Source organism: Chroicocephalus ridibundus, chromosome 22 (assembly GCF_963924245.1).
Source record: "Chroicocephalus ridibundus chromosome 22, bChrRid1.1, whole genome shotgun sequence".
NCBI lineage: Eukaryota > Metazoa > Chordata > Aves > Charadriiformes > Laridae > Chroicocephalus > Chroicocephalus ridibundus.
In genome coordinates, this window is record NC_086305.1 from 2,154,308 (window position 1) to 2,181,662 (window position 27,355).

Genomic DNA, 27,355 nt, shown 5'->3' on the forward strand with positions numbered 1-27,355 from the left:
GCATTTAAACAGTTGGGTACTCTTCTTGACTGCTGTGCATTGAATATTTGTGTTTTCATCTTACAAATTCTTAACAGGTTTCAGAAAATGGCTATGGAAAAGCAGAAAGCTGAGGAAAAGCAGAGAGAAGTGCGGGAAGATCAAGACAGAGAAAATGATGAGAGCAAGGATGAGCCCAGTGAACCAGCAACAGATCAGTTGCCTGTGAAACACAAGTCAGAGCTGGATCAAGCTGTTGAGGGCAGAGATCAAAGTCCAAATGAGCAAGCTGAAAACCTGAGCTCATCTGAAAAAGCTGCGTTACCCCAGAAGAACGTGACCGAGAGCTCGGAGAAAGTAACAAACAGCCGGGAGAAACGTGAATCTCGCCGGCAGAGGGGGCTGGAACATAACGAGTTACAGAATAAGCATGTCCTGTTTTCCTTCGAAGGACCATCTTTACTGTGTCATGAGGAGCAAACCTCTTCTGAAGAGGCCCTGGAAACTGTTCCGGTGCCAAAGGAATCCACAGCACAAGATACTGTCCTTCAAGCAAGCAACGAGAGAGAGAAAAGTCCAAGTGAAGAAAAAGCTCTTTCAGACACGCCACCATCAAACAAGATAAAAGAAAGCACTTCTGAGCAACAACTTGTATCAGAAGGGGAAAAACCAGATAAGGCAACTGATAGAACGAAAACGCAAGGGAACCAGAATAACCAGATAAAAGGCAGCCAAAGCTTTAACTGCCCTGAAAGGCCAACAAATCTTGCACTGAATCTTCATAATACGCTGTCTGCTACTGGGAGCTTTCAAACTCCAGCTGAATGCTGGGCAGATAAAAACAAACGCCTCGCTCAGAAGGCAACCAAAGATCTGGATAGTCCCACTTCTTCCCTAATCCAGAGATACGTGGATGACCCAGGGAAACTAAAGTACAAGAGAGAGAAGTGGAAAGGAAAGAGACAGTCTGATGCCAGTCAGAATGATATGCTGAGTCAGTCTTTGGATGAAAGAACACGTGCGGATAAGTCTCCTCAGGATCAGCTAGAGTAAGGGCAGCTTCCTAATTATTTTGACGTTTTCAGAAAATAGATATCCATACTATTTAAAAATAAATGGAGAACTCCTGATAGCCTGTACATCTTGCCATGTTATGGGAGAAAACAGAGCTGTGAACAACTCCTGCTTTTTCTTGGCTCTCAGTCCACAGTCCTGCAGTAGAATCTGTATGGCTAGAATGTTTTCAGAAGCTAACAAAAGATAAAAAGCCTGCCTTGCTGAATTAAACTAGAAAGTCAGGGCTTCAGTTAGTGTCTGGAGTTTATTTTCATGTGTCTGTGGTCCATTGGAAACAAGATTTTAGTGACCTGCAGTTTGCAAGCATCGTCCCTCTGGTATGGCAGGAAATCTGACATACCCATTTATTTTTACTTCTCCAGTACAACTTGCATTGAGAAGTGAGCTGCAAGAGTTGATCAGGATTCTCTCTCACATGTAATATTGATATATAGGTTATTTAAAAGGTGGTAAATATTAAGAGGCTACAGACTTCTATAAAATGCATAATCTGAAACTAATCTTGTAACATTGCAGGAAGAAGGGGAATTCATCTTCATTAGGCGATCTCTCAACACTTGCCCAGTCTGTTGCCATGAATCAGGTACTGGTGCCATTGTGCTTATTTATACTTATTTACCTTTGTTTATAAATTTTAAAGACTTGTGGATAATGGACTATAGTGTGTTCTGTATGCCTGTGTTCCTTTCAGGTTGACTTTTTTTTTGGCTTGATATCCATGTAAAAAAACTTCCTTAGCAAATATTATACAACGATTTGAAAACTAAATTTTTCATAAAAGGACCCTTGATCAAAGCATTAAATATATTTGTATCTTATATTTGTAAGCTAGTGTCTATTGGGTAAACTGTGTTGTCTTGATCAAGTAAACTTTTTTTTCCACCGTTCTAGTTTTTAAAAGCATTTAAAGAATCTGTTTCACTCAACGTGCTTTTTGACATCTCATTCTCTCTACTGTAGCAATCACCAGATACGATAGAAGAAGAAAAAGGCAACAAGAAATATCCTGTGCAAAAGAAGCCCAGTGACCTCTTGCCTACCTCGGATGCAGTCGTTTCGATGCAGTCAGCAAGTCAGCAAATAGATGCCAAGTATGTATTCTGTGTGGGACTGGCCTGCCTTTAAGAAAATGAAAATGGGGGGGGGGAAAAAAAAACAACCCACCAAAAAAGGACATTTCCCACTGGTGTTTGAATTGGGCATCTTGAGACTCTGATTGTGGAGACACACACGTGTTGACATCAGCTACGTGAGTGGCTGTGTTGCTGGTTGACTTGACCTTCATGTTGATTTAAGCATGATATCTGACCCTGTTGAGGAACAGATTCTCTGCTTCCTGCATGACACTTGTCTTTGAACTGATTCTTTTTAACTTAAGAACCACTGTACAGGCTCAGATCAAAGGTCTGTGTAGTGTACTGTCATCCAGACTGACAAATAACATTAAGAGAAAAGCTTGAGAACCCAGCAAGCATGTAATGCTGTTTCCTTGGCCGGCTCCCCCAGCTGCTGGCATTCTGCAGCTCGGGGACTTCCTGAGCCAGAAATGATGTCTTGGGTAAGTGATGTGCTGTCTCTGTGGATGTCGAAGGTAGTGCTCTTAAGTTAATCTTGTTGTGGGTGTTAGCTGTATTGTTAAAGAGCCTTTTCGTGTAGTAGACCCAGCTGCCGTTACTAGTGTGACAAACTTGTATCTGCTTTTATGTTCAGATCTGCTTTTAAGAGTCCTTTGCGCAGACTTTTGGGGAAGAAGCCAGACAAGAAGATTCCAAAGGAGAGTCCTGATGTGATTGAGGAAGGAGATGGCCCCTCTCTTGTATCTTGTGTTCTCTTTCCAGAAACAGGAGGAACCCAGAAAGTTTCAGAAGGTGAGTTACTGTGACTTAATCCCCAGCTTGCTAATATCATCTTTTCTGTAATGTTTTGCATGGCTGCTGAGGAAACAAATACTGAAGAAATTCAGTCGTCCTACTTTAATATAAAAATTAATTTATTTCCCAGCTTCTTCTGGACAGCCAAGTCGCCTCCAGGCAGGGGAGCGCCATATGAAAGAGAGCAGTAAAACAAAGAAGAACCGAACTATAAAGATCAGCAAGATCTCAAGTGTGTCTCAGAACTGGCGAGCTTCCATAGTCCATGAGATTGCAAATGCCAATGAACTGAAACATCTTGATGAGTTCCTTCTAAACAAGGTAAAAGACACTCACCTATGGTAAAATTCAGGTCTATGTTTGCTGTTGGTCTGGAGTTTTAAAGGCTACTTTTCTAGGTGCAAGTTTATATTCTGATTTAAAGCAAAGGGGAATTGATTTGATAACTTGACTGATAAGGCCCTTCCTATTCCTTCCTTTAAGTCTCTGAATGCATTATATTATGTTAAACCTTGGTGGCAGTCATGTTAGCTCTTAATTTCTTTACAAACAAGTGAGCAGCAAAAAATGTATTTAAAAAAAAAAAAAGACATGAGTTGTAAGGAAAGAGAGTTCTTTAGAGCCTACCTACATGACCCCTATTTTTGTATCATCACAGTGCATTAAGAAATGTTGTCTTAAATAATTGGAATGGTCATAGATGGCTAAGCCCAGCAACTGAAGCTTAACACTGGTTGGACGTTCTTGCTTTAATGAAATTTGATGCAGATGTATTTGCTTTCTAGATCAATGACTTACGCTCCCAGAAATCTGGTGTTGAATGTTTGTTTTTTGAAGCCACAGAGAAGTTTAGAGGAAACATCAAGACAATGTACTCTGCTCCTGTAAGTAGTAAGTCTCAATAAATGAAAGAGTTGGTAGGTAATAAATGAATTGAATGTGCAGTTTAAATGCTTGACTTACAGCTCTTTAACAAAGCAATTCACCAATTTTTAGCATAGAATTCAAAGCTGAATGTTAGACTTGGAAAAGAATATTTTACAATTCTGCTGTGACTTTAAGCAGGCTGCTTTGCTTCCCTTTTTCTCATTCACTCAGCCGTAACTTATTTTTAGAAATGGATGGATTTTGCTGCCTTCAGCCTCTTCACGCTGCTGTGTTTGAACACCAGAGAGAGGTGCCAGCTGCTTTTCCAATATTCTTACAACACTGCCCTGTCTCTGCCAAGTGCCTTTCTACAGTGTAGTAGGGAAGTGTGTTAAACTGTGTCACGGGCTGCTGTCTTTTACTTTAACCCTGAGTGTACTTTCTTACCTCTGAACATAAACACGTAGAAATCTGAAACTGTATCAACTGTATCCAAAAAGACTGTCTTCTGAATAGTATTTGTTCCTCCTCTAGAACGGGCAAATCCACGTTGGCTACAAAGATCTGGTGGAAAATTACCAGCTTCTAGTTACAAATCTGGCCAAAAAAGGGGAAGAGAAAGAAGTCAAGCTGGTTTTGAATCTCTTCCAGTCCCTTCTGGATGAATTCATCAGAGGATATACAAAAAAAGAGGAATTTGAGCAGCCCAAGGTATAGAACTTACTCTGTGTTACTGGTTTATGGGATGATTAAACAATGTTATTCTCCTAGGATAAGGAACCTGTGTTACCTCAGAAACCTTTTCCATAGCATTCTTCATTATTTGAGAAACACTTTCCATATTTTAATCATGCGTATAACAAATTCTGAATGCTGATACACCTTTTTGGGATTGCTCATTATTTAACTTACTGTTAGTATTTTCAGAATCTTAAAGCATTTGTGCATTTTCTTTGGTGAGAACTTAAGAGTTCTCTGAGGGTTTTAGGATGGAATTGCTTTGTTATCTGGCAGTGAGCTCAATTGATTTTTAGGAAGTTGACAGGGTGAGCTCAGACAACTCTCATACCAAGCTGAAGCTGTAGTATAGTGTCTCAAAATGTCTGGAGGTGAAGTAGAGTCTGGGAATCTGAATAGGGAAAAAAAAAAAGGAATGGAATGTCTGAATTTCAAAGACTAATGCCAGTTCTGTACTCCACTGCAGCAAACCAAAGCACAGAAGAAGAAACGAAAACAAGATCGTGCAGTAAGTACTTTTCTTCTTACAATAATATAAGTCCTCAGCTGCACTCTCAGAACACTGAGAAAAACATTCTTGAAAGAGCTTGCTTTTGTACTGAAGTTCCGTTTTAGTTTGCATGCTAAATCACTTGCTGCTTTTATGAAGATGTGACACAATATAAAACTGGTTTCCATAAATCAAAGATCTTGCTTATGCAGTGATAGGTGGTGCTCTAGCATTTTCTTGCTTGTCCATACCATCTTTTAGAACCTAATGGCTTTCTCAGTATTGGGACTGTTTAATAAAGACAACTACTAAATATTAATAGCAAACTATTACTTATGTATTTCACTGATGAGCTTTAACTAAGGTGGCAAATCAATTATGAAATGACCCAGCAAACCCAGTTGCCTTAAGATAGGGCGAAATTTGGTTTTATGGTCAAAGCCGTCAGCTGTAATTGTAAAATAAAAGTGGAAAATCTAAGGTAGGGTAGATAGTTTTATTAAAAATAATAATAATAAAAAAGGCAAAGAAGTCTGTGAGTTTCTTCCTGTCTCTGTCTCTCACCAGATTGAAGAACACAATGGCCATGTATTCACAAACTACCAAGTGAGCATACGGCAGTCGTGTGAGCACTGTTCATCCTACATCTGGCCCATGGAAAAGGCCTGTCTCTGCAGTGGTAAGCGCAAACACCTCGATCTTGCCACACAGGTTACAATACGTGCAGATTGATTGCGACTTGGGCTGGTACAGGTGGGGCTTAGTGAACAGTACGTGCGGGCTATATGAACACAACAAGATGCTTAGCGTTTTGATGTGATTTGACATGCTTGTAACAATTGCTCCTTTCTCTAGTTTGCAAGCTGACTTGTCACAAGAAATGCATGTCAAAAATCCAGAGCAGCTGTACATCCTGCGGAAAAAAGGTAAGGATTGTAGATCTGGGATGTGGTATAGTGATACCATAAGTGATGCATGCAAAATGCTGTCTTTTTTTCTCAGCAAATGAACAGTGGATGTCCAGGCACGGAATAAAAATCTCTTAAATAGTTAAGTTCCCTTCTCTGTCTGCATATAGTTAGTGCCAGGCCCTGCAGTTGCAGAAACAGAACATTCTTCTAAAAGGTGATACTCGAGGTCATTTGGGAACTCTTCCTTTAGAGTGTGTGTGCTGTGTTGGACAAACTGTTAAAGAAATCCTTCAATGTGTACCATGAAGTTTCTTTATTGCTGCAGCTCAGGAAATCTGCCTTATGGTCAAATGCGTGTAGCAAGCTAGAATAAAACACTCAGCTTTTGTTTCTGGAAGCATAAACTAATTGTAGCATGAAACACAGAATTTTCTAGTTTGGGAACAGGTATTCACAGTGCTTGACCTGTATCAATTCCAGAATGAGCAGGATGCAGAACCCCGTCATTTTGGAGTGTGTGTGAGTTCCCTGACGAGTGAGAGAAATTCAGTCCCCATTGTCATGGAGAAGTTGCTGGAGTACGTGGAGATGCACGGCCTCTACACAGAAGGCATTTACAGGAAATCGGGATCAGCAAATCGTATGAAGGAGCTGAAACAGTTGCTGCAAGCAGGTCAGGCAATGTTGTCTGCCCTTTTGGCTTCCTGGCATGATACCGGTTTTCCCTGCAATTCTATCTGAAAGTATCTGGCACTGTTTAGTGTTTTAAAACCAGCTTTTTGGTGGCCATGCAGGCTGTATTATTTTTGTTGGCTGGAAAAAGCTGTTTAGTACATATAAGTGACTATCAGCAGATTTGTGTTTTCTTTTTTTTCTTCTGAATTGCCACTTGAATTCAGTGAACAGGAGATTTGAGTGTTTCTGATCTTATTTCTTTGGGGTCCCGTTGTGTACGTCAAAGGAATGACCTGCTCTAAATAAAACATTTCTTCTCAGATCCAAACTCGGTGAAACTGGAGAATTACCCTATTCACACTATTACGGGCATCCTTAAACAATGGCTACGGGAATTGCCAGATCCACTAATGACATCTGCGCAGTACAATGATTTTCTCCGTGCTGTAGGTAGGTTTTAGAAATGTTCGAAGCAATGGTTTTTCTTTCACTCAGTATGTCCTTGGGGAAAAAAAACCTCTAAGATGCTCATGCTGGCTATACAGCTTCCTTCCAGTACACTTACAACAATGATTTTAGACATTTTATATAAAACACTTTCCGGGGAATTTCTCCTCTAGCTTACTTCCTTCAAAATTCCGTTGGGTTTTTTTTTTTTGGTGTAGCATAATGTCACTATACAATCACTCTTCTTAAAAACAGCGAGCATGTGAGTAGGTTTCCTTTCATACAGGGTGGTTTTTTCATCCTGATGTTCTGAAACAGACCTAGATATTCAGATATCTCAAATCTTTACATTCATTTTTCTTCAGTGGGATTAAGGCACCCTAAATACTATTGGAGATCATCATGTGTCGCTCAAAGATTGCTAACATCAGCAGCATCAGAAAAAGCAGGAAAATTGCCGTGCCGTGAGGGGTACTTTAACATCTAGTTATAACAATTGGTAAATGAAATAGTGTAACTTCTAAGCATTAATTCTCTTACCTGTTGCAGACAGTTTGAGACAATGTCAGAAAGTGCTTTCTGCTAGCCTTGCACGGTGATTCTGATCTTGTGCTTTTTCCCCTTGTGCAGAACTACCAGAAAAACAGGAGCAACTCTGTGCCATTTACAGTGTCCTTGAACAGCTGCCACAAGCAAATCATAATACCTTGGAGCGACTCATCTTCCATCTGGTCAAGTAATGAGTTTAATTATTTCATTTGGAGAGAAACCCCGTGTGACTTTTCCGAGTCCCTCTTCGAAGCTTTCTAAAATCTTAAACCCCTTGAGCGTCAGTGTAGGGATCGTGCTGCTGGTTTAGAAATGAAAGAATTGAACTTGATAGCTGTGCTTAAAACCAGACGCATGCTTACTTCTACCATCTGCTGTATTTGTATCAAATCAGGTAAGAACAACTTGGAAGACAAGGTAGATCTGAAAGACTTGGTGAGTCGTCTGAACACAGGGTTTACACAGACAGTTCCACAGAGAACTGAGGATGCTAGTGAACTTGGTAGGGGCTGCATGAGGATTATAAATGCTCACGCATAAGCTAATCTTAGGAGCAGGGATATGTGGTACTGGTAAAGGGGCTGCTCTTATCCAAGGAACTTGGGAATTTTCCAAGTGGCCCTCTGAACACAGGGAAAAGGGATTTTTAAAGAGGAGGGACTGACTCACCAGGCATGCTTTGAGAGGCTACCAAACTAGCTTAACCTGGGTGGCTTCCTGTTCCTTTTTCTGTTGTGTGAAACCTTGTCTACTTAGTAGATGTGAAATATGTTTAAAACTTCTTTGAACTGCTGTACATGCTTAGTACCCTAGGGGCCTCCTTACATGTTGTTTGGGAACTCTGGTGAAGCTTGGTCAGATTGCTTGTATTCTAGCAAGGTTTGCTTAATTTTTTTATTTTTTATTTCCTGAACATTGAATTTCAGAGTGGCTTTGATAGAAGATGTCAACCGTATGTCACCCAATGCCTTGGCCATTGTTTTTGCTCCATGCCTCTTGCGTTGTCCTGACACCTCTGACCCTTTAACCAGCATGAAGGATGTTTCAAAAACAACCATGTAAGTTTTAGCAGTCTGCTGCAAAGTAGGACTTTGAAATATGATGGAAGGCCAGTACTGTCACCTGCTCTTGTTACAGCCTTATTCACATCAAGCTGAGAAAACTGAGGGTTAAGAGTTGCTAAATTCTGGTTGCAGGCTCATTCTGTATCTGCCAGTCTGTGCCAGCACAGGAAAGACAGGTAGAAGAAGCAGAAGCAGTTAGCAGCCATGGTAATGTCTGTTTGCTTACCATCGTTGTGTACAGTCAGTGTGGGAGGCTCAGGTATCCCAGGAAGAACATTTGCCATTACCTGTAACAGTCTGTCCTGTTTTGCTTGCCGTGTTGGACTCTTCACCCTGTTACCATGCAGTGCTACCCCTTGTAAGGCATGCACGGAGGCACTTTGATCGCATGCCATCCACGTGTGTGTGTGGCAAACATCTCCAAGCTGGGAGAGACATTTCGTCCCACTGTGGCTGTCCCTAGAGCTTTTATAGCGTGAGTCTGCTCAATAAACTCTTGCCCTTTTGTCCAGGTGTGTAGAGATGCTCATAAAGGAACAGATAAGGAAATACAAGATTAAAATGGATGAAATAAATCAGCTGGAAGCAGCTGAGAGCATCGCTTTTCGACGACTCTCATTGCTTCGTCAGAATACGGTAAGTGTTGAAATAAACCACACAACCACACCATCCAGCAGAAAGCATCCCACCAGTTGGTTGGGAAGCGATGTGCTACTTATCCTGTCCATCCCATTCAGTAAGTCAAAGATCGATTGCAAGATAAGAAGAAAAGGGATTTGGACTTGCCCAAAGCTGTAGGTAGGAGCTAAATATACAGCTGCACTGGAGTCTGATAAATGAAGGGTGAAGGGGTGGGGATCTGCTCTTGTAGTGGTCAAAATCTATTCCCATATAATTCAATCAGTAGAACTAAGATTGCTGAGTCTCTTCTGTAGCAAAGGAGATCCTTCACTCCAGAGGTGGATGGTTGACAAAATATGCTGCGTTCTATTAGGAAAAATACACATTTTCTTTTGTTTTTATGATTAAAACAAACCAAACTCTGTCTGATCAGAAGCTGCATTATAGTGAATTTGGTCTTCATCTCTCTCTAGCTCTGGCCTGTAAAACTTGGGTTTTCTTCCCCTTATGAGGGGATGCGGGTATGTACACTGCCTGTCTTTGAGTGCATGATTTTTTTTTTCTTATGGTACTATTGCATGACTAAAATACTTAACATGTATTGTAACTTTGGTTTTAATTACTCTTTTGCACAAACGAGACTGCATGTATTGGTGCAACTTTCTCCCCAGACTGCATGCAGGGCTGATGACCTGTTCTGTCATGACTGGTATTTTATAGACATTCTGAATGTAACTTGTATTGGAAGCAATAATATTACTTATAAGTGACTACTAAAACTAAGCTGAGGCTGGCAAATCAAATTACTGTACTTCAAAAAGGGTAACAAAACTCCAGAAATTGGGTGAACAGAAAAATTTCTATTATTTTTTTGAAACATTTGTATGGATAATTAATGGCTCTTCCATCAGTTCCGTCAGCCCTTCATTTGTCCTGCTCATTTGTCTTCCACACTGCAACTTAATAAGACAGTTAAGACTTGTGTACCTTATGATTGAAGTGTTACACGTAAATTTGCCTCGCAGAGTAAAAGCTCACAGGTCAAAGGAAATGAGAGTGGCAACTTGGAACTGGACTCGCTGCATGAAGAAGAGGAAGTTTCTGAAGCCGATAACCGGGAAAAGGAGATTCTCATTGATCGCATTCAGTCGATAAAAGAAGAAAAGTAAGTCACAGCTTTGAAAACCCTTTATCTCTCTGTAGGTCATGTCCTTTGCAGTTGGAGGTAGTACTGATAGTAAAGCAGTATACTTCTTGTCCAAAATGATATAGCTGATTCTGTCAGCCTTTATGAAGGTGAAAAGGAAAATGCATAGGAGTAGTTGAGAGAAAATACTATGAGAACTAATCTTTAACGACTACATGCGGGAAGGTTTACCTCTGAAATATGTGCTGCATAAAGTTGCTTGTAGCAGAGATATTGCCTTTCTAGAGTGCTAAAATTTCTGTTTTGATGTAGGGAAGATATAACTTACCGGTTACCTGAGCTTGATCAGCGAGGCTCTGATGAGGAAAACGTAGACTCCGAGACCTCAGCAAGCACAGAGAGCCTGCTTGAAGATAGAACAGGACGGATGGATACCGAAGGTCAGTATTAAGGTAGTGTGTGTTTTTTTTTATTCTACATCTTTCACTGCATACAGCCAGGTGACCAGATGTTATCTGGTCACAGCTGCTTGTATCAAGTTACATTTTTATGCACACTTTCAGTACCTAAGTATCTTGTTTCTTTAAAGCAATTATTGGACTACACTGCCATGCTCAGAGCTCCAGTATGCCTGCCAAAGACATTTGCAAAGTGCCTTCTCTTTTGCGAAGCTCTTCAAATTCTTCCTCTGCATCCCTGGCTTCAAGACACAGATCATCTTTAACGCTGTCCAAGATTAAAGTGCCCCGTCGAACTCCAGTGATGCCAACAGCAAATATAAAACTTCCTCCTGGGATTTTCAAATGTACGGAATCTCAGGGCGGGATTTCAGCTAACGAAGAGTCTCAAATAGTGGTGAGACGAAGGGAGCAGCCAGCAAGGCGAACTGATAAAATCCACTCTGTATACATTGCACAAGGGTCTGCAACGGCCCACGCTCAGGAACTCTTGGATGAATACGAACCCACAGCAAAAGTAAAACGGAGGTTTTCGGACCCTTTCTCTCACATTCCCTGTATAGACAAGTGAAATACTTAAGCTGTCTGGACTTTTTTTGAAGTTGACTGCAGCTTTGGCTTTAACCCTTTGAAGGCTGTGAACTTGTTCATGTTCTTTTAAGTGGCTGCTGGGGAAGGCAGCTGGGAAACATACAGTACTGTAAGGGTTAAGCAAGGTTGTTTAAAACAAATATTCTTCACTTTAAATTAAAACCCTGCAAAGAAAGTAGAACGTAAAACTTACGTTGAGTGTACAGGAAAAAAAAGTCCCCTGATTCTGCTGCCATGCCTTTTTCCATTTGCCTTACAATGGACTCTAATGGGACCAACAGTGAGTGTGGGTCAATGTGTGTTGCCTTATTTTTTTTTATGTTTTTATGACAACTTTCTGTGTGGTTTACAGAACTGTTAATGTTGTAGTAGCCTTAACTGAGACCAAAATATATAAAAATGTTTATTAATACATTGCACTTTTGAAAAATACATGTGTTAGTTTATCAATGTCTGCCTTGTCTAACAATTTCTTCTGAAGGAAGCCTTTTATCGGAATCGTGTGATCTTTGTCAGTGCTTTATAAAGCACCGCGAAGGCTCTCTGCACTGAGGAAGCACTAAGGCCGAGCCTGCCCTGTCACTTCAGAGCATTTTGGTGCTCTTGGAGCAGAGGGAGCTGTAGTGCTGGAGGCTTGTGCCCGGCTCCCCAGCTGTGAGGTGAAGCCCCTGAGGGTAAGGTGCCATCATCTTACCTAAAATGTTCTGAAGCAGGCTCTGGATGAGGGGTAATGGCTTCAAACTAGAAGAGGGTAGATTTAGATAAGGTGTCAGGAAGAAATTTTTCACTATGAGGGTGATCTTTAAAGTCCCTTCCACCATAAAGCATTCTGTGATTCCCAGAACTGCTCTGAAATCCCAGCTCTGTGGGCCCTGCTCCATGTTGAAGGGAAAGAAGAGTACGGCTCGGGCACCCCCTGGTGCTGCCTCCGGGGCTGTGGCGGTGTCACCACAGCCCTGCTGCAGCTGCCCCGAGCAGCAGCCGTCTGTCTGGGGCTTTGTTCCGATTTTGGGGCGTTTTTTAAATAAAACCGCTCCAGTAAAGCCCCGCCCAGCGCCTCCCGCCCCGCCCCGAGATGGCGCGCGCCGCCCGGAAGTGGCGCTGAGGCAGCTTCCGCTGGCGACCGTCCGCCATGGCGGCGACGCGGCTGGAGCTGAACCTGATGCGTCTCTTGAGCCGGTGCGAGGCGCTGGCGGCGGAGCGGCGGGACCCCGAGGAGTGGCGGCTGGAGAAGGTGAGGCGCGGCCCGGGACCCTCCTGCCCCTCCGTCCCCGCAGCAGCGCGGTTCGGCCCCTCGAAATAACCTGAGGCAGCGAGTGCTGTGGAGTGTTAAAACTCCAGCCTCTCAGCCGTGCAGCGGCCTCTGCCAGACAGAACGTTTCTTATTCGTGCTGTCGGTTAACAGCTTTTTTTCTCCCCAGTACGTGGCCGCTCTTGAGGACATGCTCCGGGAGCTGAAGAAGCAGTCCAGGTGAGTGGCTCTGAGGTCCTGGGGCGGGCGGGTGGCCTTGGTGGTTCCATTAGACTCTTACCTGTCAGACAGACATAGCCCACAGACACCACAGTAGTGCGTACGCTTCCCTCTGGAAATATCGTTCGGTGAGGGAGAAGCTGTGCCCGCAGAGCAGCCGTGGCACAGGCCTGCGAGGGGCTGTGCAGCGCTGTGTGTTCTCGGGGACATTTCCCCTCATGTCGGTCTGTGCCCCATGCTGTCAGCATCTGCCCTGCCTTGGAAAGGGCAATTTGCAAGCGTGTTCCTAGCCTGAGCCTAGTTCTGTGAAAAGATGCTGCTTTGAAAAGAACCAAGTGTTGGTTTATAATAGAAAATACTGATAGCTTCTGGTTTTCATTCTGTTGTTTTTCAATTCCAACAGTAAGCCTGCTCCAGAGCTGCTGAATGAATACTCTCGCAAAGTGGACTTCCTAAAGGGACTTTTAGAAGCTGAAAAATTGGTAAGATCTACCAGTTCAGCTTGAAAAGACTTAAGTGTTCTCTGCTTTATATTCACCTCATTGCTAGGTTCCTGTGCTTGCCTTTATCTCACATCTCAAAATAACGCTTGTTAAAATCTTATCAGGCAGTCCTTGTAAAAACATTAATAAATACATTGGATTTGGGGATTTTGTTAAAAGGGGGTACTGTATGGAAACTGAAACTTCTGTCCTCCTTTCCAAAAGCAAAGTACATCTTTCCTACATCCTCCTCACTGCTTTGACGTGAGATACAGGTACTGTCCTCTAGGCCTCGTGCCCCTTTTGGACGGTACCACGTGCATCTGGAGAGCTACAAAATGGCAATAAGCTGTACCGCAATTAGTGCAGGTACTAATGAGTTCTTTGGTTTTTTGCTGTACGCAGTTAGTGCTGCTGTCCAGACTGACTTTGCTGTTCTCTGGGAAGCTGCTGTGGAAGTGCTCCCTGTGTCCTTATTGGTCACGCACCCAGTTGGCCTTACACTGTAGAATGGGATATTCATGACTTTCCATTGCTTCTTCCTACTCACAGTCTTCATCAACTGAAAAGGCTCTGGCAAATCAGTTCTTGACCCCTGGACGTACCCCTACAACAACCAAAGAGAGAACCCCAGCTACTAAAACAGTTCATCTGCAGACAAAGGCTCGCTGCACAGGCAAGATGAGGAGTGAGCTGCTTGGTACAGTATGTTTTGGTGCTGCTGCTTCTTTACTGCTACTTTATAGACAGTCTCCTGTTGCATTCAGCTGCCTTTGGTGGCTGTGCCTCAGCTGTGTCCCAGGCTGGGTGGGGAGTCACCTTTCTCTGGTTTGGATAGTCTAAATGCTGAGCACAGGCACTGTGCTAGGCCTGGAGGACTGTCTCTTACCAGTGGCGCTTTGTAATCTTCTGTTTGGTTTCTCTTTCTGCCTCCCAGGACCCCTTGGCCATCGATGGTAAGTTTAATCTGTTGTTTTCTCTAACTTCAGTTAACCTGAGTCTTACAGGGAGAGGAGGAGCAAGGTCAGGTATTGGAGATTGGCCAAAGTGTACTTTTAATTTAGTGGCTCACTTCTTTTCAGGATAGCAGACTTTAAAAACAAACATAAACAAAAACTTTAACTGTTGAAAGCCTAGGTGTTTATCAGTATGGTAGCAGGGACTTGCAGGAACATATTTTTCTAGAATTTGTACAGAAACAGACATTCTAATTATAGAATTAGCAAAGACAATTTACGTTTATCGTTGCTCCTGTTCTCTTCTGCTCTGAGTAAATCATGTGATTTTAGGTGCTTAGAGCAGGCGTTGTTCAGTTCCTCTTAAATATACAGCCATGTTATTCATGTAGGGAACTGGTAGGAATTAATTTGCGGTTTCCATAGCTACTGCTACAGTGGCTGGAGCTAGGCCAATCTAACGTGTCCTGAAAGAGAACACCAAGACACACGGGCTTAAACCGTGCCCTCGGGGATATGATTCATCTGTTTTTTCTCTGCATCATGCGTTTGATGTTGTGTTGTCTTTTCCCTGTGGAAAGCAGGTAGGCATTTGAAATCCATGTTCCCTGGGGCAGAGGGACAAGTAGGATTTGGACATCTGAAAATCCTTTATGGAATAATTGTTTAGCCTATGATTGCATGGGAATTTCTAACATGCTAAAGCACAAATTTAATTCTTTTTCCAGATTCTGAGGAGTTAAACATAAGGAAGCGGAAGTAAGTCAAAATTTTTCCTTACAATGCTGAGTGTTTTGGGAACTGCTTTCACAATGACCTTTAAATCACAGACGTACTTCCATTTGGGTGAAGGGCCTGCTGGTAGACACCTCAACATAATGATTTCAACTGATTTAACTGTTCTTGTTGTCTTGTCAGAGTTGCAGAGTCTGGGGAGACCTTGGGAGATCAATCCACATGGAAGTACAAATGCCATTTATTTTTCTTTTTTCCTTATCCTCTTGCAGAGGCCTCGCATCTGATGAGAAGCAGTCAGCAGTCGAGCTGGACGCTGTGCTACAGCACCATCAGGATATGCAGGAGAAGTTAGCTGAAGAAATGCTAAGTTTGGCTCGCAGTCTCAAAAACAACACGCTGGCTGCGCAGAATGTGATAAAACAAGATAACCAGGTAGCGCATATTAAAGTGCTAGAAACTCAATGTTGTAACCCAGAAGGTTAAAGTTGCTAGTATGTTAAATAGTGTACCTATAACTGGATTCCAGGTGAGATTGGAGTGGGGAGACTTGGAGGCGATACCTGTCTGCTTCTGTAGTGCAATTGAACCTTGTCTCTGTTGGAAGAAATAGCATTCAGGACTTTCAAATCTGAATTTGAAGCTGTTTGTTCTCTTTGCTCCCCAGACGCTGTCCCATTCTCTCAGGATGGCAGACCAGAACTTTGAGAAGCTCAAGGATGAATCTGACCGCCTGGAACAGCACGCAAAGAAATCTGTCAACTGGCTATTATGGATAATGTTAATTGTAGTTTGTTTTATATTCATCAGCATGATTCTCTTTATCAGAATTTTCCCCAAACTAAAATGATTTTTTTTTTTGAGCTGCCAGAGTGCAGTTGGAAAGCTCAGCTGGTATGATGACTGTCAGCAGTCAATTTCTTTGCCACCTATTTTGTCCTTAAAGGGGCTGTCCAAGGCCTACCTGCGCGTCGCTTTCTTGAGCAATCACTGGATGCAGTGAAGGGGTTCATGGGGAAGGCTTTCTACACTCGGATACTTGGTTCCTTTTTTTAACTCAGTGAATATTGTTGTCTGTTGGGGGGAGAACCAGGATAAAGATAGCAATTTACAGGGAGCTGCTGACAAGTTCCTCAGTGGATGGATACAGCCCTGTTTTTAGTGTAGCTGTGGCAAATGTTCCGACTCCTAAAAGGCGTTTACTCAATACAAATATATAAATAACAGTTGAAGTCTTATAGTTTTTCCTGTCTTTACAGCTTTACTGTACTGAAGTAGGACCTTGCTGCCAACAGGATATTTAATTACAGTTCTGTACGTACACAGCTGTAGGGTGTAGGAAGAGAATGCTGCCATTGAGCTGCTTGCCTGGCTCAGATTCAGAGAGTATCAACAGGTAACACTGTTCTCAGGCTCACCTTTTTCCCAGATGGGTACTTGGGACTCTGGACCTAGCAATCTTCTGCAGTTTAGACTTTCTATAGAAGGGCTGAAGTTGCTTGCTGTTGCAATGTTTGCTTCCCTTTTTTGTATGCGCAAATGTTCTCACTTACTCATTGTCTGTTGTGTTGATGCTGTTGCATCAAGAAAACACTGTGGCCCTGGCCCCATGGAATTGTACACGCAGTACTCTCCGTATGGTATAGACCTCGCCTGTGCAAACACTTTTTCACTGTAAAATGGGGGCAAAGGAGGCTGGTGTCTTCAAGACAGAAATAATAATAAAAATAAATAAATTAAAATTCAGTCTTTACCTTTTGAGACAAGTTATTCTGGTCAAGAGCATTTGTGTCAAACGGGTATTCTTAAGAGGTCGCTACGATAAAGCAGAGATGAAATAAACTGGGATGAGTATTTTTCAAACACTGCTACTGCTGGAAAAAATAAAGAGCCTGCAGTAAAGCAAGGTTTTGTGACAATGTAAGAGCCATTTTTAGGTGCTTGTGATAAGCTAAAAGCAAATCATTCCGCATCTGTGCTGTCGTTTCTGGAGTCTTACTTTGGAAAGTGGTGGCGGTGGTAGCTGTGTGGGGTTTCCCGTTGAGGAAGCGAGCAGCAGCAGAGGTGTTCTTTTGCCCTTTCTGTTGCTGTTGTGAACCACTAGATGGGGCGTGTTGGGCCTCTCTGCCCGTCTCCGCAGCAGAGGAAGGTGGGGGAAGAGCTGTTTGTCACAACTGAGTTCTTAGGAAAATCCGACTGCTTCTTTGAATGCATCCCAAAGTAGCGGCTCCGTTTCAGAATTGTTCTTTGCGAAAACAGCTGTGTTAATGAAGACAGTTAACATTTTTTACATAAAGTATTTTTGTTCATTTAACAGGATGTTTGCAATTCATTACGCCATTCACTTCTGGATTATCAAATGAGTGATTATACTATGAAGTACGGCTCTTTCTTCTAGCTGCTTCCGGATGTGATAGGCTCGTTCTGTTCAAGGAAACTTGTTACTTTATAGGAATGTGTAGTTGTAGCAATCTGTTCGTGGACATTTCTACTCTTCCCAGAAGTTTTTCTTCAACTGTAATGTTTGACATTTCATTGTGCTTCATTAGTGAATGCTGTGTCACCAAATTATTTTTTTAATTCTAATTGTTTACTACTTTCCCTGCAGGCATTTCAGTGCTGAGCTCTTCTCTTAGAGCAGAGGTTGAATGTAGTGCTGGAATGGTTTGTGTGTGAGAGGTATTGGAACGATACAACATTAATGCTTCATTGGTTATAAGATTTTTTTTTTCCCCTTTATTACTTGAAATAAATTTTTTTTCCAGCTTGCAAAAGATTTGGTGCATCATTGCAGACAAAGCTGAATTTTGCGATCAGCCATGCGTTGGCTGTAACTTTTTGGCACTTTTACAAATTAGAAGTTCAGTTGGAAAGACCTGAAAGGGAACTACTAGAGATAGTTTGCCCCCAAGAAAATATCCACCCTCCAAGTCAACAGCAGTTCCTTTACAAAGAAGCCTGCTAGGAAATCGGCTCAGAAACACGTTGCTATTTAACTTTTGACCATTGACATTTCATGGGTGTTTGTTATTTTGAAGGATGAGCTGCCAGAGCCGAGATTGAATCCTGTAACTCCTAACACCTTCTGCGCTATCTCGCGTGACCGTTGAGCATAGTGCCTCCAGCGCTGCACTGAGCTGCTGGTTACCTCTGACCCGCTGGAAGAATGTTACCTTCTGCCCTGGCAAACCAAACGCATTAATTGCCTCAGTGGCCGGCAGGCTGCCTGCGCGCAATGGCTGTTTTGTCAACTGGCAGTTGCAGTCTTTGGTTTTTCTTGAGTTCATTTAGTAATTATAGTCATTCCAGAACACTTTGAAGATTAGTGCCAGTAGTATTTAGAATAAACAATCACTCAAGGCTTTGTGACGCTTCATAGACGGAGTGACAGTTCTTATTTTTGACTAGTGTATGTGTAGTGGTGGTTGTACGACCTGCTGCTTCAGCCCTCAGCTCCATTTCATGGCACCGGGCTCAGACGTGCTTCTCTACAGAATAATGATATATATAGAAATAGCTTTCTGTGAGAGTTGCAAACATTGTGAAGTGAGAATTGCTTAACTTTCCCAAAAGCTTGGGAAATCCAGATGGAGAGATGTTTATCAGGCGTAGGGCTGGGCCTCGGTTGGCTTCTTGGCAGACTACCTACTTTCAGGCAGCAAGTAAAAAAAAATTTAAAAAGTCTTTTGGAGACTTGGGTCATGTCAGGCCGGTGAATGCACCGCTTCCAAGCCTGGCAGCAACAGTAACTGTGGGTCAGCCTGAGCTTTTCTGGCAAACGTTCTTGGTGACAGAGACACCTCATATTATGGTACTTAATGTTGAAGCAGCGTCCTCAATCACAGCTAGATTTGATGTTTTGGAAGGATTTTTACAGTAGATAGGCTGTAAGGATGCAGGAATGGCAGGAGCTGTATACAGTGGCTCCTGGGTAATCTCGGCTTGTTTGGGGCGTACGTTCCCTGGGGTTTACGTTGCAAAGCCTCTGTCTATCAGACTTCATGGGCTGTGAGCAGCTTTCCAAGACTGGCAGCTATTTTGCCAAAAGGCAGTATCTTGTAAAAGGGTGAAAATGATGGAATGGACAGCCTGGGGTTCTGCTCCTGACTGTTCACCACCTGACACCAGGCAAGTCGCCTCTCCTCATCGTCTCTGCTGTAAACCTGATGTGAAACCTCAGGATCAAAGTCTTCTGACTAATAGTTACAAGCACGAAAAAAATGTTAACCATGATAATATAGCAGATGGGAGCCGAAAATAATAATCAAATTTCTTGGTCTACACCAGAGTGCTGATGCCATTCCGGAGTCCCGCAGCCCAGCGCGGGGCTGGCTGGTAGCTCTTGTCCTGATCTGCCACATTGCTGAGGCTCGGTGTGCGCTCGCCATGTGTTCCCACTGAACAAGAGTGACATTAAAACCCGACTTGGCTAAATCAATACCACCTGCCACATGACACCGCCGTGACATTTCTGGCATGAGCGCTACCTCCGAATAGGAGATGGGAGTGGGAAGCAGCAGCAGTTAGTGAATAATGATCAGATATGCCCGATTCGTAACATTTACAAAGAAAGGGCGTGTCTCCTAGCTACAGAACAAACTGGTTATCAAAACGGGAACTAGAAGTTCCGTGTTGTCCAAAATGCGAAAAGTGAGATAAAGCGGCGTGCAGCAAACAGTTCGGGTTTGCTGAACTCCCCTGTGCTGCCCCCAGGGCTGTCCCTCCACCTCTGACTCTCGATCAGCAGAAACACACGTTAGCGTCAGGAAGTAAAAAAGAGACAAAGGCAGGGGGGTCGGGGTGGTGAGCCGCGGATGAGAACTGGTGCAGCCACCTGCTCGCCGGCGGCACGATGTGCCCATGCCGCGCATTAGAGAGTGGCGCTGCTGCGGCCACTGATGGAGAAGAGCGCGCCTGGCAGCGGCCGAGAGGGTTGTGCAAACTCGACGTGGGGTTGGCTTAGGTGTTCCGCGAGAAGCCGTAGGACAGAATGGTGGCTGAGGAACTTGGAGGGGTTTGAAGGCCGAATAGGTCTGTCTGGTTGTTTCACAGCTGGGCCCTGCTTGCTAGAGACGGGTTGGGAATGCTGGCTGTCGGGTGGTTCTTGTAGCAATGAAGAAAAGTCTAAATTTTTTTTCGAGTTGAAAAGTTTGATGCTGAATTAAAGCAAAAATATTCTGACAAGGAAGGGAGAGTAAGTGCATTTGCCTCTGTGACATCCAAAAATCAAACTGGACAATCCCAGAAACGGGACAAAAATAGATAAAGCGAGGCAGCGCTGCGGTAGGCCGTGGAGAGCTGTGATTTCCTTTGCATCTTCATCTCCAGTTTCTTTGAACTACGTGTGGCAGAGAGATGCCCTCTGCCATTTTCACCTTGGGCGAAGGTTGTATTTGCTAATGTAACAATAGAATTCTCCAGAAGGATCTGACAGTGTTTCCTGTTTCAGCAGTAAAAATCCTGGGATTTCTGTCCTTAGCGCGTCAAGTGACCGGATCTTCATCCTCCGAGCTTTCTCCCGTCGAGACGAGAGCAGTCACTTATCGGATTTGGTGTGGACGGAAGGAAGGGTAAGAAAGGAACTTTGTCAATCCATGACGTGAAATATTTTATATTAAGAGATCTGGCAAATGGTTCTGTGTGACTCCAAACAGGATGAGATAAATTTTCCAAGGTCAGCTCTTCTGTACTCCAGCTTCAGGTTTAGTCACCGAGAGGTCAATTCTGTAGCCTTTACAGCAACATCCTGCCGGTGATGCAGAGACTTGGCTGTTGTTGGCTTCAACAGCAACTCTTCTGCATCTTCAAAGGGCGGGAGGCTGAATAACGTGCGTGCTGCATGGTGAGAAACTTGGGAGCAGGAAAGCACGTTTGGCAAATCACTAAAAATAGAGCAACCGGGTAACTGTTCGCCCGGGCAGTTGCAGCCTTTTGTTAAGCAAAGGCCATATTGAACGATGGACGAAGCAGAAAGTGAGGATTCTGACTCTCGGCTCAGCCTGCGGCTTGCCATGTGGCTTTGGCTCACTGAACAGGTTTTCAGCTGTTTTGTTCTTAAAACAGAATTACTACCAATGTATCTTTTAGCAAGTCAAATGCTCTAAAGCTCCTTTTGGGCGCAAAGCTTTGTGATTCATTAGCGTAGAACTTCACTTTTGTATGGCTAAAAAGAACCCAAACCAACCCAAACTCCCCCCACCCACACTTGTGTTCGGTTCCAGTGTGTGTTTCATGAGAGAAAGGTACATTTCACTTTCAAGACACGAAGCTTTCAGCACGTGCGGTCTCTTGGGGAGCCACGCTGTGTTCCTCCCCGCAGGCGGTGGTGTCACCACAAGGATGTGACTGCGCTCCCAGGGTAACGTGCAGACACTGCTGGATTTAGCATACCCGCACCGCTGTGGAGAGCGGGCCCTGGCGGTACGGCTTCGGAGAACTGCATTCTTGGTGCCTAAACAGCTCGGTCTGTCGTATCTTTAACTGGAGCGGGGGAAAGCGAAATGAAAATGATGATAAAGCTGGCAGTTTCAGCCCGTTCAGAAGGTAGGGAGTAACGTCGAGCTGGTTTGCAAAGTCATCTTTCGTACTTGTTCGTGCAAAGGTGGTTCCTCCTCTAGGGATGTTGCCGCCAGGGATGGGCTTCCAAGGACTTCAATTCCTAGCGTCGTTGATCTGGAGGAGCTGGGATCTAATTAGGAAGTCCACCGAAGCTGTTTCATGTGGAGGCATTTGTGAGGCAGAGTGCTACGACCCCATGTTTCCAGTCTCACAGGAAAGGAGGTTTGGGACGCAGCTCCAGAAAGATTTTTCAGCCCTTGTGGGCTACACTAGACCAGTGCACGCAGAATGCAAAAAAAACCCCCAAACAACTCGTGCAAGGTTTGGGCCCCGAAATTTTTTTTTCAGGTGACAATATATGTTAAAGTCCTTCTTCAGGACTCGAAGCCGTGCCAGACGTGCCACGTAAAAGGAACATAATCCGAACCAGCTTTGGGCATGACAACGACATGCCCATAGCCCTAGGCTATTCTAACCTTTATGTTTCTGTATATTTACATTAATGAGTGAAGAATAAGGGCCTGTGTTTGTTTACACAGTGGAAGCCGTTGTTTGGAGATCACTGACCCTACAGACATCGCGCACCTTTTATAAGGAGGCACTCACTAGACACACAGCTTTAAATTGCTATTTCTCTGGCATTTTTGTACCCTTTTAGTCTGTCCTGTGATTCTTGGCAGCTGTGAAGCGACCGTAGAGCAAAGATGAATCCCTGGGACGGCTCTTTTTGGGGATTTCAAAAGGAACAAGGCTTTTGATGGGCCTTGTAAATTCACTGCATTATCTCGTGAAGTACTGCTTGCGTACTGTGTAGTACATAGCACTTTTACTCTCTATTACCTCCGCTGAAATGCCAAAGATGACAAAAACTGAGGTGTGTTTTCATGAAAACACCACAGTGGGGGACCAGCTCTGGAAGTACAATAAAAATTTTGTCACGCTTGTTTTCTAAATAGTTTCAAAAGGAAAAGATCCCTGCCTTCCAAACACACTCAGCATTCTCTAGACACAAATCGTTACCTGGCTTACACTGTTTGTACGTTTTTACAAATTTTGTCCTATGGAGAATATCCTTCGGCAAGTGTACACTGTTCAGGTATATAATTATAGATAATTTTCTGCATCAAAGAGAAAAAATGTAAAAGGTTAGAAAACAGGATATTATTTCGAAGTTCCATACCCATTTCCCTTGCCTTCCCTGGCAGTTGATACTTAGGAGATTTATTTAAGGAATGGACCAAAACCAAACAAATACGTCTTTGTGGGGTCTAACAGGTAGATATCCTCTATTTCAAGTTGCTCTGTATTTATTTTCTTGGGAGAATTCAGAAATGAACCCCAGCAGTTTGCAAGTTAAGTAAACTGTGAAACATCTGCGGAGAGGAGAAAGAAATGTGAATGCGGTTGAAGAAAGGAGTCATATTTAATATATCACGCTAGCGATTTTAGTAGTTTTTTGAATCAGAAATTAGAGAAGAGCCTGCAGTGCAGCTATTAGGGAGAAAAATTGAGTAAGCAGGTGCTGGCTTAGTTCCTTAGCGCCCACATTGCTGCTGTAGTTTTATCTGATTGCAAACCTAGTGTACTGTAGCATGATGAATACACAGCAGTGAGTGTACGTGAAAGATGCTGGAAAGATTGCACCCTGATGTTCTTAATCAGTAATTAGAAACTAAAAATAGTATTTTAGGGAAAGATAATAAATCTGTAGCCTTTAATCCTCCTGTGCCAATCTGTAAGCTGATATCATTATTACATGAAAGGCAGTAAGACCGTAAGTGAGTAAGCAAAAGTAGGTTGCCATTACAGTCAGGTTATAAATTCCACGTAGCCCAAGCTGTCGGGGTGATGTTCGGCTCTATCTGTTTTATGCGAAGTCTGTAGTCATAAAGCTGGTTAATCTGCAAGCAAGAGCACGTAGTTTTGTTATTTCCATTCCTTAACTGCCCTTACTTCCTCAAGTATTCTGAAGAGAAATGCATTAGGTTCTGAGTCTCTTCTGCACTCGTGAGTTGTCAGTAGCAGTACGTTTGAGAAAATGGCAGCAAGAAGAGAAATGTGGGGGAAATTTGTTGCCATGATGGCAGTTCTGACGCACCAACAGGCTCAAATCAACAGCTCATGTGCTGTGCAGACACACAGCTTTTGCTGTAATGACAGAGAAGGCATCCCCGCTTACGCAGGGCCTTTCATCTAAGCATTTAAATAGTTTGCAAATGCTAAGTTCTTGTGCTGCAGGTACCGTCACAGCTAACGCTGCTTCCGCTGGGGCCATGTAGTCGAATCAGGCTATCAGCCTTACCTCATCCAACTGGGAAACCTCAAAGAACATCAAAGATGTGATTGCACAGACCAGTCCTCCTCCCATTCACAACCACGTAATGTCCCGGTGACAACTGCAGCCATTCTTTAAATGGAAAAGTAACACAAAGTATTTAAAATAGTGCAAACTCTCGTAGTGCAATTCTGTGCCTAGAAAAGGGAGCCCGTGCTAAGTGACCTGCTGGGAGCCCCTGGCCCATTCAGCAGGAAACGTAATGCAGAAGTGAGATCTTTGTAAGCTGAAGGCGGTGGGGGAAAGATCTGAAAGAAGAATGTCTATTTACCAAGTATTTTTGAATTTAAAAAGCTTTATTCCAGCAGTTTATAACTCAGTATCTTGCAGAAATGGGTGAAAGCAAGTGCCAGATAAAATTACTGGAAGTTGCCAGGAAACGTACTGTCACGGCTTAGCATGACTACAAGGCAGAGATGATTAAAAATGGAGAAAAAGGCACCAAATGCTAAAGACAACTGGAAATCAGAAGTGGCTGTTTGGATTGGGCTTTTTGATACTGAACGTGGTACCATTTAGTAGGAGACAGCTGCAAAGGGAGCCCCTGGGGCAATTCCTCCTCCTCAAAATTCTTCACGGGGAGGGCTGTCGAGCGCCGGCAGAGGCGGCCCAGGCCCGCGCCGCAGCCGCCATCCCCGGGGGTGTTTAAGCGAGGGGCAGACGCGGCGCCGAGGGCCGTGGGCTGGCGGGGGTGCGGGCAGCGCCGGGTTGATGGCTGGACTCGATGATCTCCAAGGTCCAACCTGGAGGATCCTCAAGGCTCCACCGGGAGGGGGGAGCGCAGCCCTGACGCTTCGGGGCGAGGCCGCCCCGTCCCCAGCCGGGACCCGCCGGCACAGAGCCCCTCCGCCCCTCCCGTTCACTCGCCCGAGGCCACAGTTTCCCCCCGGGGCCGCTCTTCCCCCCGCCGTCACAGCAGGAACCATGCCGGCCGCCTTGCCCCCCTCGCCGCCGGGGCGGGCGGGCGCTGCCCGGCCTGAGCGGGGCCGTCCCCGGCAGGTGGATGCCGCCGCCGCCGCCGCTCCTCCCCCGTCCCGTCCCCTGCCCGGCTCCGCGCCGCCTCTTGCCGCCGCCCCGCTCCGCTCCCAGCTGACGGGGGCAGCCCCTTGTTTACCGGCCAGGGAGGCAGCCGCCAGCCCGGCCTGCGCTGCGAGGGGCCGCCGGGGCCGACGCCGAGGGGGCCGGACGCCCCGTTTCCTGGGCCGGCGGCCGGGCGTTATAAAAGGGGGGGGACGGCGGCGGCTCTCCTGTTCTCTTACCGACGATGCGAAGCCGGGGCCGGCCCCCGCGCCCGCCCCGACGCCTCTGATTCGCCCCCGCCGGGACGCGCCGAGTCGTCGGCGGCGGCTCCGGCTTCTCCAACGAGGCGGGCATGGGACCGAGAGCGGCGGCGGCGGCGGCGCTGGCCGTGGCCGTGGTGCTGGCGGCCTGGTGCGGCCGGAGCCGCGGGGAGAGTGAGTCGGGGCCGGGGGCGCGGCCTAGGCGGGCGGCGGGGGCGCAGGTGGCGCGGCGGGGCCCGGGCGGCGGCGGCCCCGGCGCCCTGAGGGGACGAGGCGGGCGGCGCGGGGCGGCCCGGCCCCGCCGCGCTGTTACCCTTTGTACCTGCCCGGGGGACGCGCGGGGGGAGGCGGCCGCCGCCGCCGGGCCAGGCCGCGCCGCGGGGCCGGCGGCTGTGGCAGCTCGGCCGGGGCCTGCGGCGCGGGGGAGCGGGGCCCGCCGCCCTCCCCGCGGGGAGAGCCGCTCGGGTCACCTTCACCCCCCGGGTTCGGCGTTTTCGGCCCTAAACGGGCAGCGAGGGTCGTGAGGGAGGGCCCGGGGGCGGCCGAGATTGGAGCCGGGACGGTGCCGGGAAGGGCGGCAGCTCCCCCCGGTTCGCCTGAGGGTTCGCTGCCGGGAAGGGGCTGAGGCGCAGCGCCCCGAGCCCGGTCCCTGAGGGGGTTTAGCGGGGCGAAGGTTTTGCCCTTAACCTCGGGAATACTTTTAGGTAGATTTTCAAATCCCCGGGTACTAGAGGGGGATGGAGCTCGGAGGTTGGGAGCGGTGTTTAAACAGGGGCTTGTAAAATAGAAGATGTTGTGTCGGAGGTGGCAAGCTTGTTAAATCCACGGCTGACACGAGTTTAAGCCTTACAAGCTGTTTTGATGGGTTACGTTAAGTAAACCTGCTTAGGAAATGCTTCTAGTTAGAGGCTTTATTTTTGGATGATGTTTAGAGATATTTATTTTTCTTTTAAATAAAAGTATTTATTTAAAGAGGGCTAACTGGATAGATAAGTTGTCTGTCTCAGAGACAATCCGTAGCCTACCCGTTAGCTTTCCCATCGGAAAAGGCAATAGCAAAAGAATCAGTTCAAATACAGACAATGCAGTGATGGGCGGGTTTGAGATGTATATGGTATTCGGGGAATAAAGCAGGACCTACCCTTAGGACAGTCTCTTGTCTCCAGCAATTGTACAAGTTATATATTTCAAAAATACCTCGGTTTCCTCCTCATACGTGGTTTCACATCAGAAGCCTTAAAAGGGACCAGCGGTACGGTTTTAACTCGGGAGGGTGATTTCCAGCTGGCGAGCGCGTACGGACCTGCCCGTTACCAATGGAGAAATGGAAAAGGTAGTTGACATATAGCACTAATAATAAATACGCGTACAACTTTAGCCCAGCAGTTCCTAACTTGAAAACATTGTCATTACTACTACACTGAAGCTTCTTATTTATTTATTTATTTATTTATTTAAATGACATTCCGCTTTTTGGGTTGCGAGAGATCTTAATTCCATAATCTTCGCTATATTGCGACGTGGTAGGAAAATATACTCTACAGTTCACGGATGGAGGAACAGGAGCGATGCACGGGATGTTGAAGCAGAGTCTGGGGTGGAATGTTTTTGCATCTTTCATGCATGCAGCTGCTTTTTGAAGTATTTTACAGACAGTTTGGACGATAAGGTCCCTAATTCAAAAGGTTTTCAGCCACTTTGATGTTTGGCTCGGTTTTGTGAGAACGTTGAGATCCCGCAGCGCTCCAGCGCGGGTGGAAAAGAACAGGGTAACGCGAAGGCCTGCAGCAGCGTGGCTCGCAGGGTGAATGCACGTACAATAGTTGCATAAGCAAACAAGTTGTTCCCTGAGCAACGGAACTAATCAAGTCTGCTTTCTTGGAGATTTGGGTCCTGCGCTCTCTACAAACATGCCCCGTGATAACGCTGCTCCCCAGTGACAGTATTGCCCCTGTCCCTGAGCCCAACCGAACGTAGTTTTTCTTGTGCCCCGTGTTTTTCTCTTGGCTTTATGTCTTCCAGCCCATGGCTGGTAAGAGGCTGGGGGAAGGCA

At 45.2% G+C, this 27,355-nt stretch overlaps 3 protein-coding genes and 1 long non-coding RNA gene across 16 annotated transcripts in view; 3 read left to right on the plus strand and 1 right to left on the minus strand.

The window, feature by feature from the left end:
- Positions 1-12,181, plus strand: part of MYO9B (myosin IXB) — a 45,238-nt gene extending 33,057 nt beyond the window's left edge. For 4 of the 13 annotated variants that reach the window (XM_063357698.1, XM_063357694.1, XM_063357697.1 and 1 more), the window contains 19 exons: positions 78-1,028; positions 1,573-1,639; positions 2,017-2,147; positions 2,767-2,924; positions 3,058-3,248; positions 3,713-3,811; positions 4,329-4,505; positions 4,999-5,040; positions 5,590-5,701; positions 5,878-5,948; positions 6,414-6,606; positions 6,930-7,058; positions 7,686-7,791; positions 8,531-8,662; positions 9,181-9,304; positions 9,763-9,810; positions 10,315-10,454; positions 10,749-10,876; positions 11,026-12,181. In XM_063357698.1, coding sequence (XP_063213768.1) covers positions 78-1,028; positions 1,573-1,639; positions 2,017-2,147; positions 2,767-2,924; positions 3,058-3,248; positions 3,713-3,811; positions 4,329-4,505; positions 4,999-5,040; positions 5,590-5,701; positions 5,878-5,948; positions 6,414-6,606; positions 6,930-7,058; positions 7,686-7,791; positions 8,531-8,662; positions 9,181-9,304; positions 9,763-9,810; positions 10,315-10,454; positions 10,749-10,876; positions 11,026-11,465 — 3,439 coding nt within the window. In that variant the 3' untranslated portion in view covers positions 11,466-12,181. Of the gene's footprint in view, positions 1-77; positions 1,029-1,572; positions 1,640-2,016; positions 2,148-2,766; positions 2,925-3,057; positions 3,249-3,712; positions 3,812-4,328; positions 4,506-4,998; positions 5,041-5,589; positions 5,702-5,877; positions 5,949-6,413; positions 6,607-6,929; positions 7,059-7,685; positions 7,792-8,530; positions 8,663-8,800; positions 9,305-9,762; positions 9,811-10,314; positions 10,455-10,748; positions 10,889-11,025 lie in introns of those variants that run through there. The other 9 variants (XM_063357701.1, XM_063357700.1, XM_063357704.1 and 6 more) reach the window with 7 other exon arrangements.
- A 380-nt stretch (positions 12,182-12,561) lies between these two features.
- USE1 (unconventional SNARE in the ER 1) lies at positions 12,562-17,881 on the plus strand. Its single transcript, XM_063357709.1, has 8 exons — positions 12,562-12,719; positions 12,907-12,956; positions 13,360-13,438; positions 13,991-14,143; positions 14,376-14,394; positions 15,123-15,153; positions 15,402-15,564; positions 15,797-17,881. The coding sequence occupies exons 1-8, from the start codon at positions 12,618-12,620 to the stop codon at positions 15,977-15,979; spliced, it is 780 nt and encodes a 259-aa protein (XP_063213779.1). The 5' UTR covers positions 12,562-12,617; the 3' UTR covers positions 15,980-17,881.
- A 5,313-nt stretch (positions 17,882-23,194) lies between these two features.
- Positions 23,195-25,427, minus strand: LOC134526507 (uncharacterized). Its single transcript, XR_010073989.1, has 3 exons — positions 25,282-25,427; positions 23,990-24,094; positions 23,195-23,588 (listed from the first exon to the last, which is right to left on the minus strand). It is a non-coding gene; the product is annotated as an uncharacterized LOC134526507 (long non-coding RNA).
- Positions 24,828-27,355, plus strand: part of INSR (insulin receptor) — a 55,422-nt gene continuing 52,894 nt past the window's right edge. The window contains exon 1 of the mRNA XM_063358450.1: positions 24,828-25,476. Coding sequence (XP_063214520.1) covers positions 25,395-25,476 — 82 coding nt within the window. The 5' untranslated portion in view covers positions 24,828-25,394. The remainder of the gene's footprint in view (positions 25,477-27,355) is intronic.

Coding starts and splice junctions, on each gene's coding strand:
- USE1 (XM_063357709.1), top strand. CDS start 12,618: ATGGCGGCGACGCGGCTGGAGCTGAACCTGATGCGTCTCTTGAGCCGG. Junction 15,154..15,401: donor TTAAACATAAGGAAGCGGAA/GTAAGTCAAAAT, acceptor ATCCTCTTGCAG/AGGCCTCGCATCTGATGAGA. Junction 15,565..15,796: donor TGATAAAACAAGATAACCAG/GTAGCGCATATT, acceptor TTTGCTCCCCAG/ACGCTGTCCCATTCTCTCAG.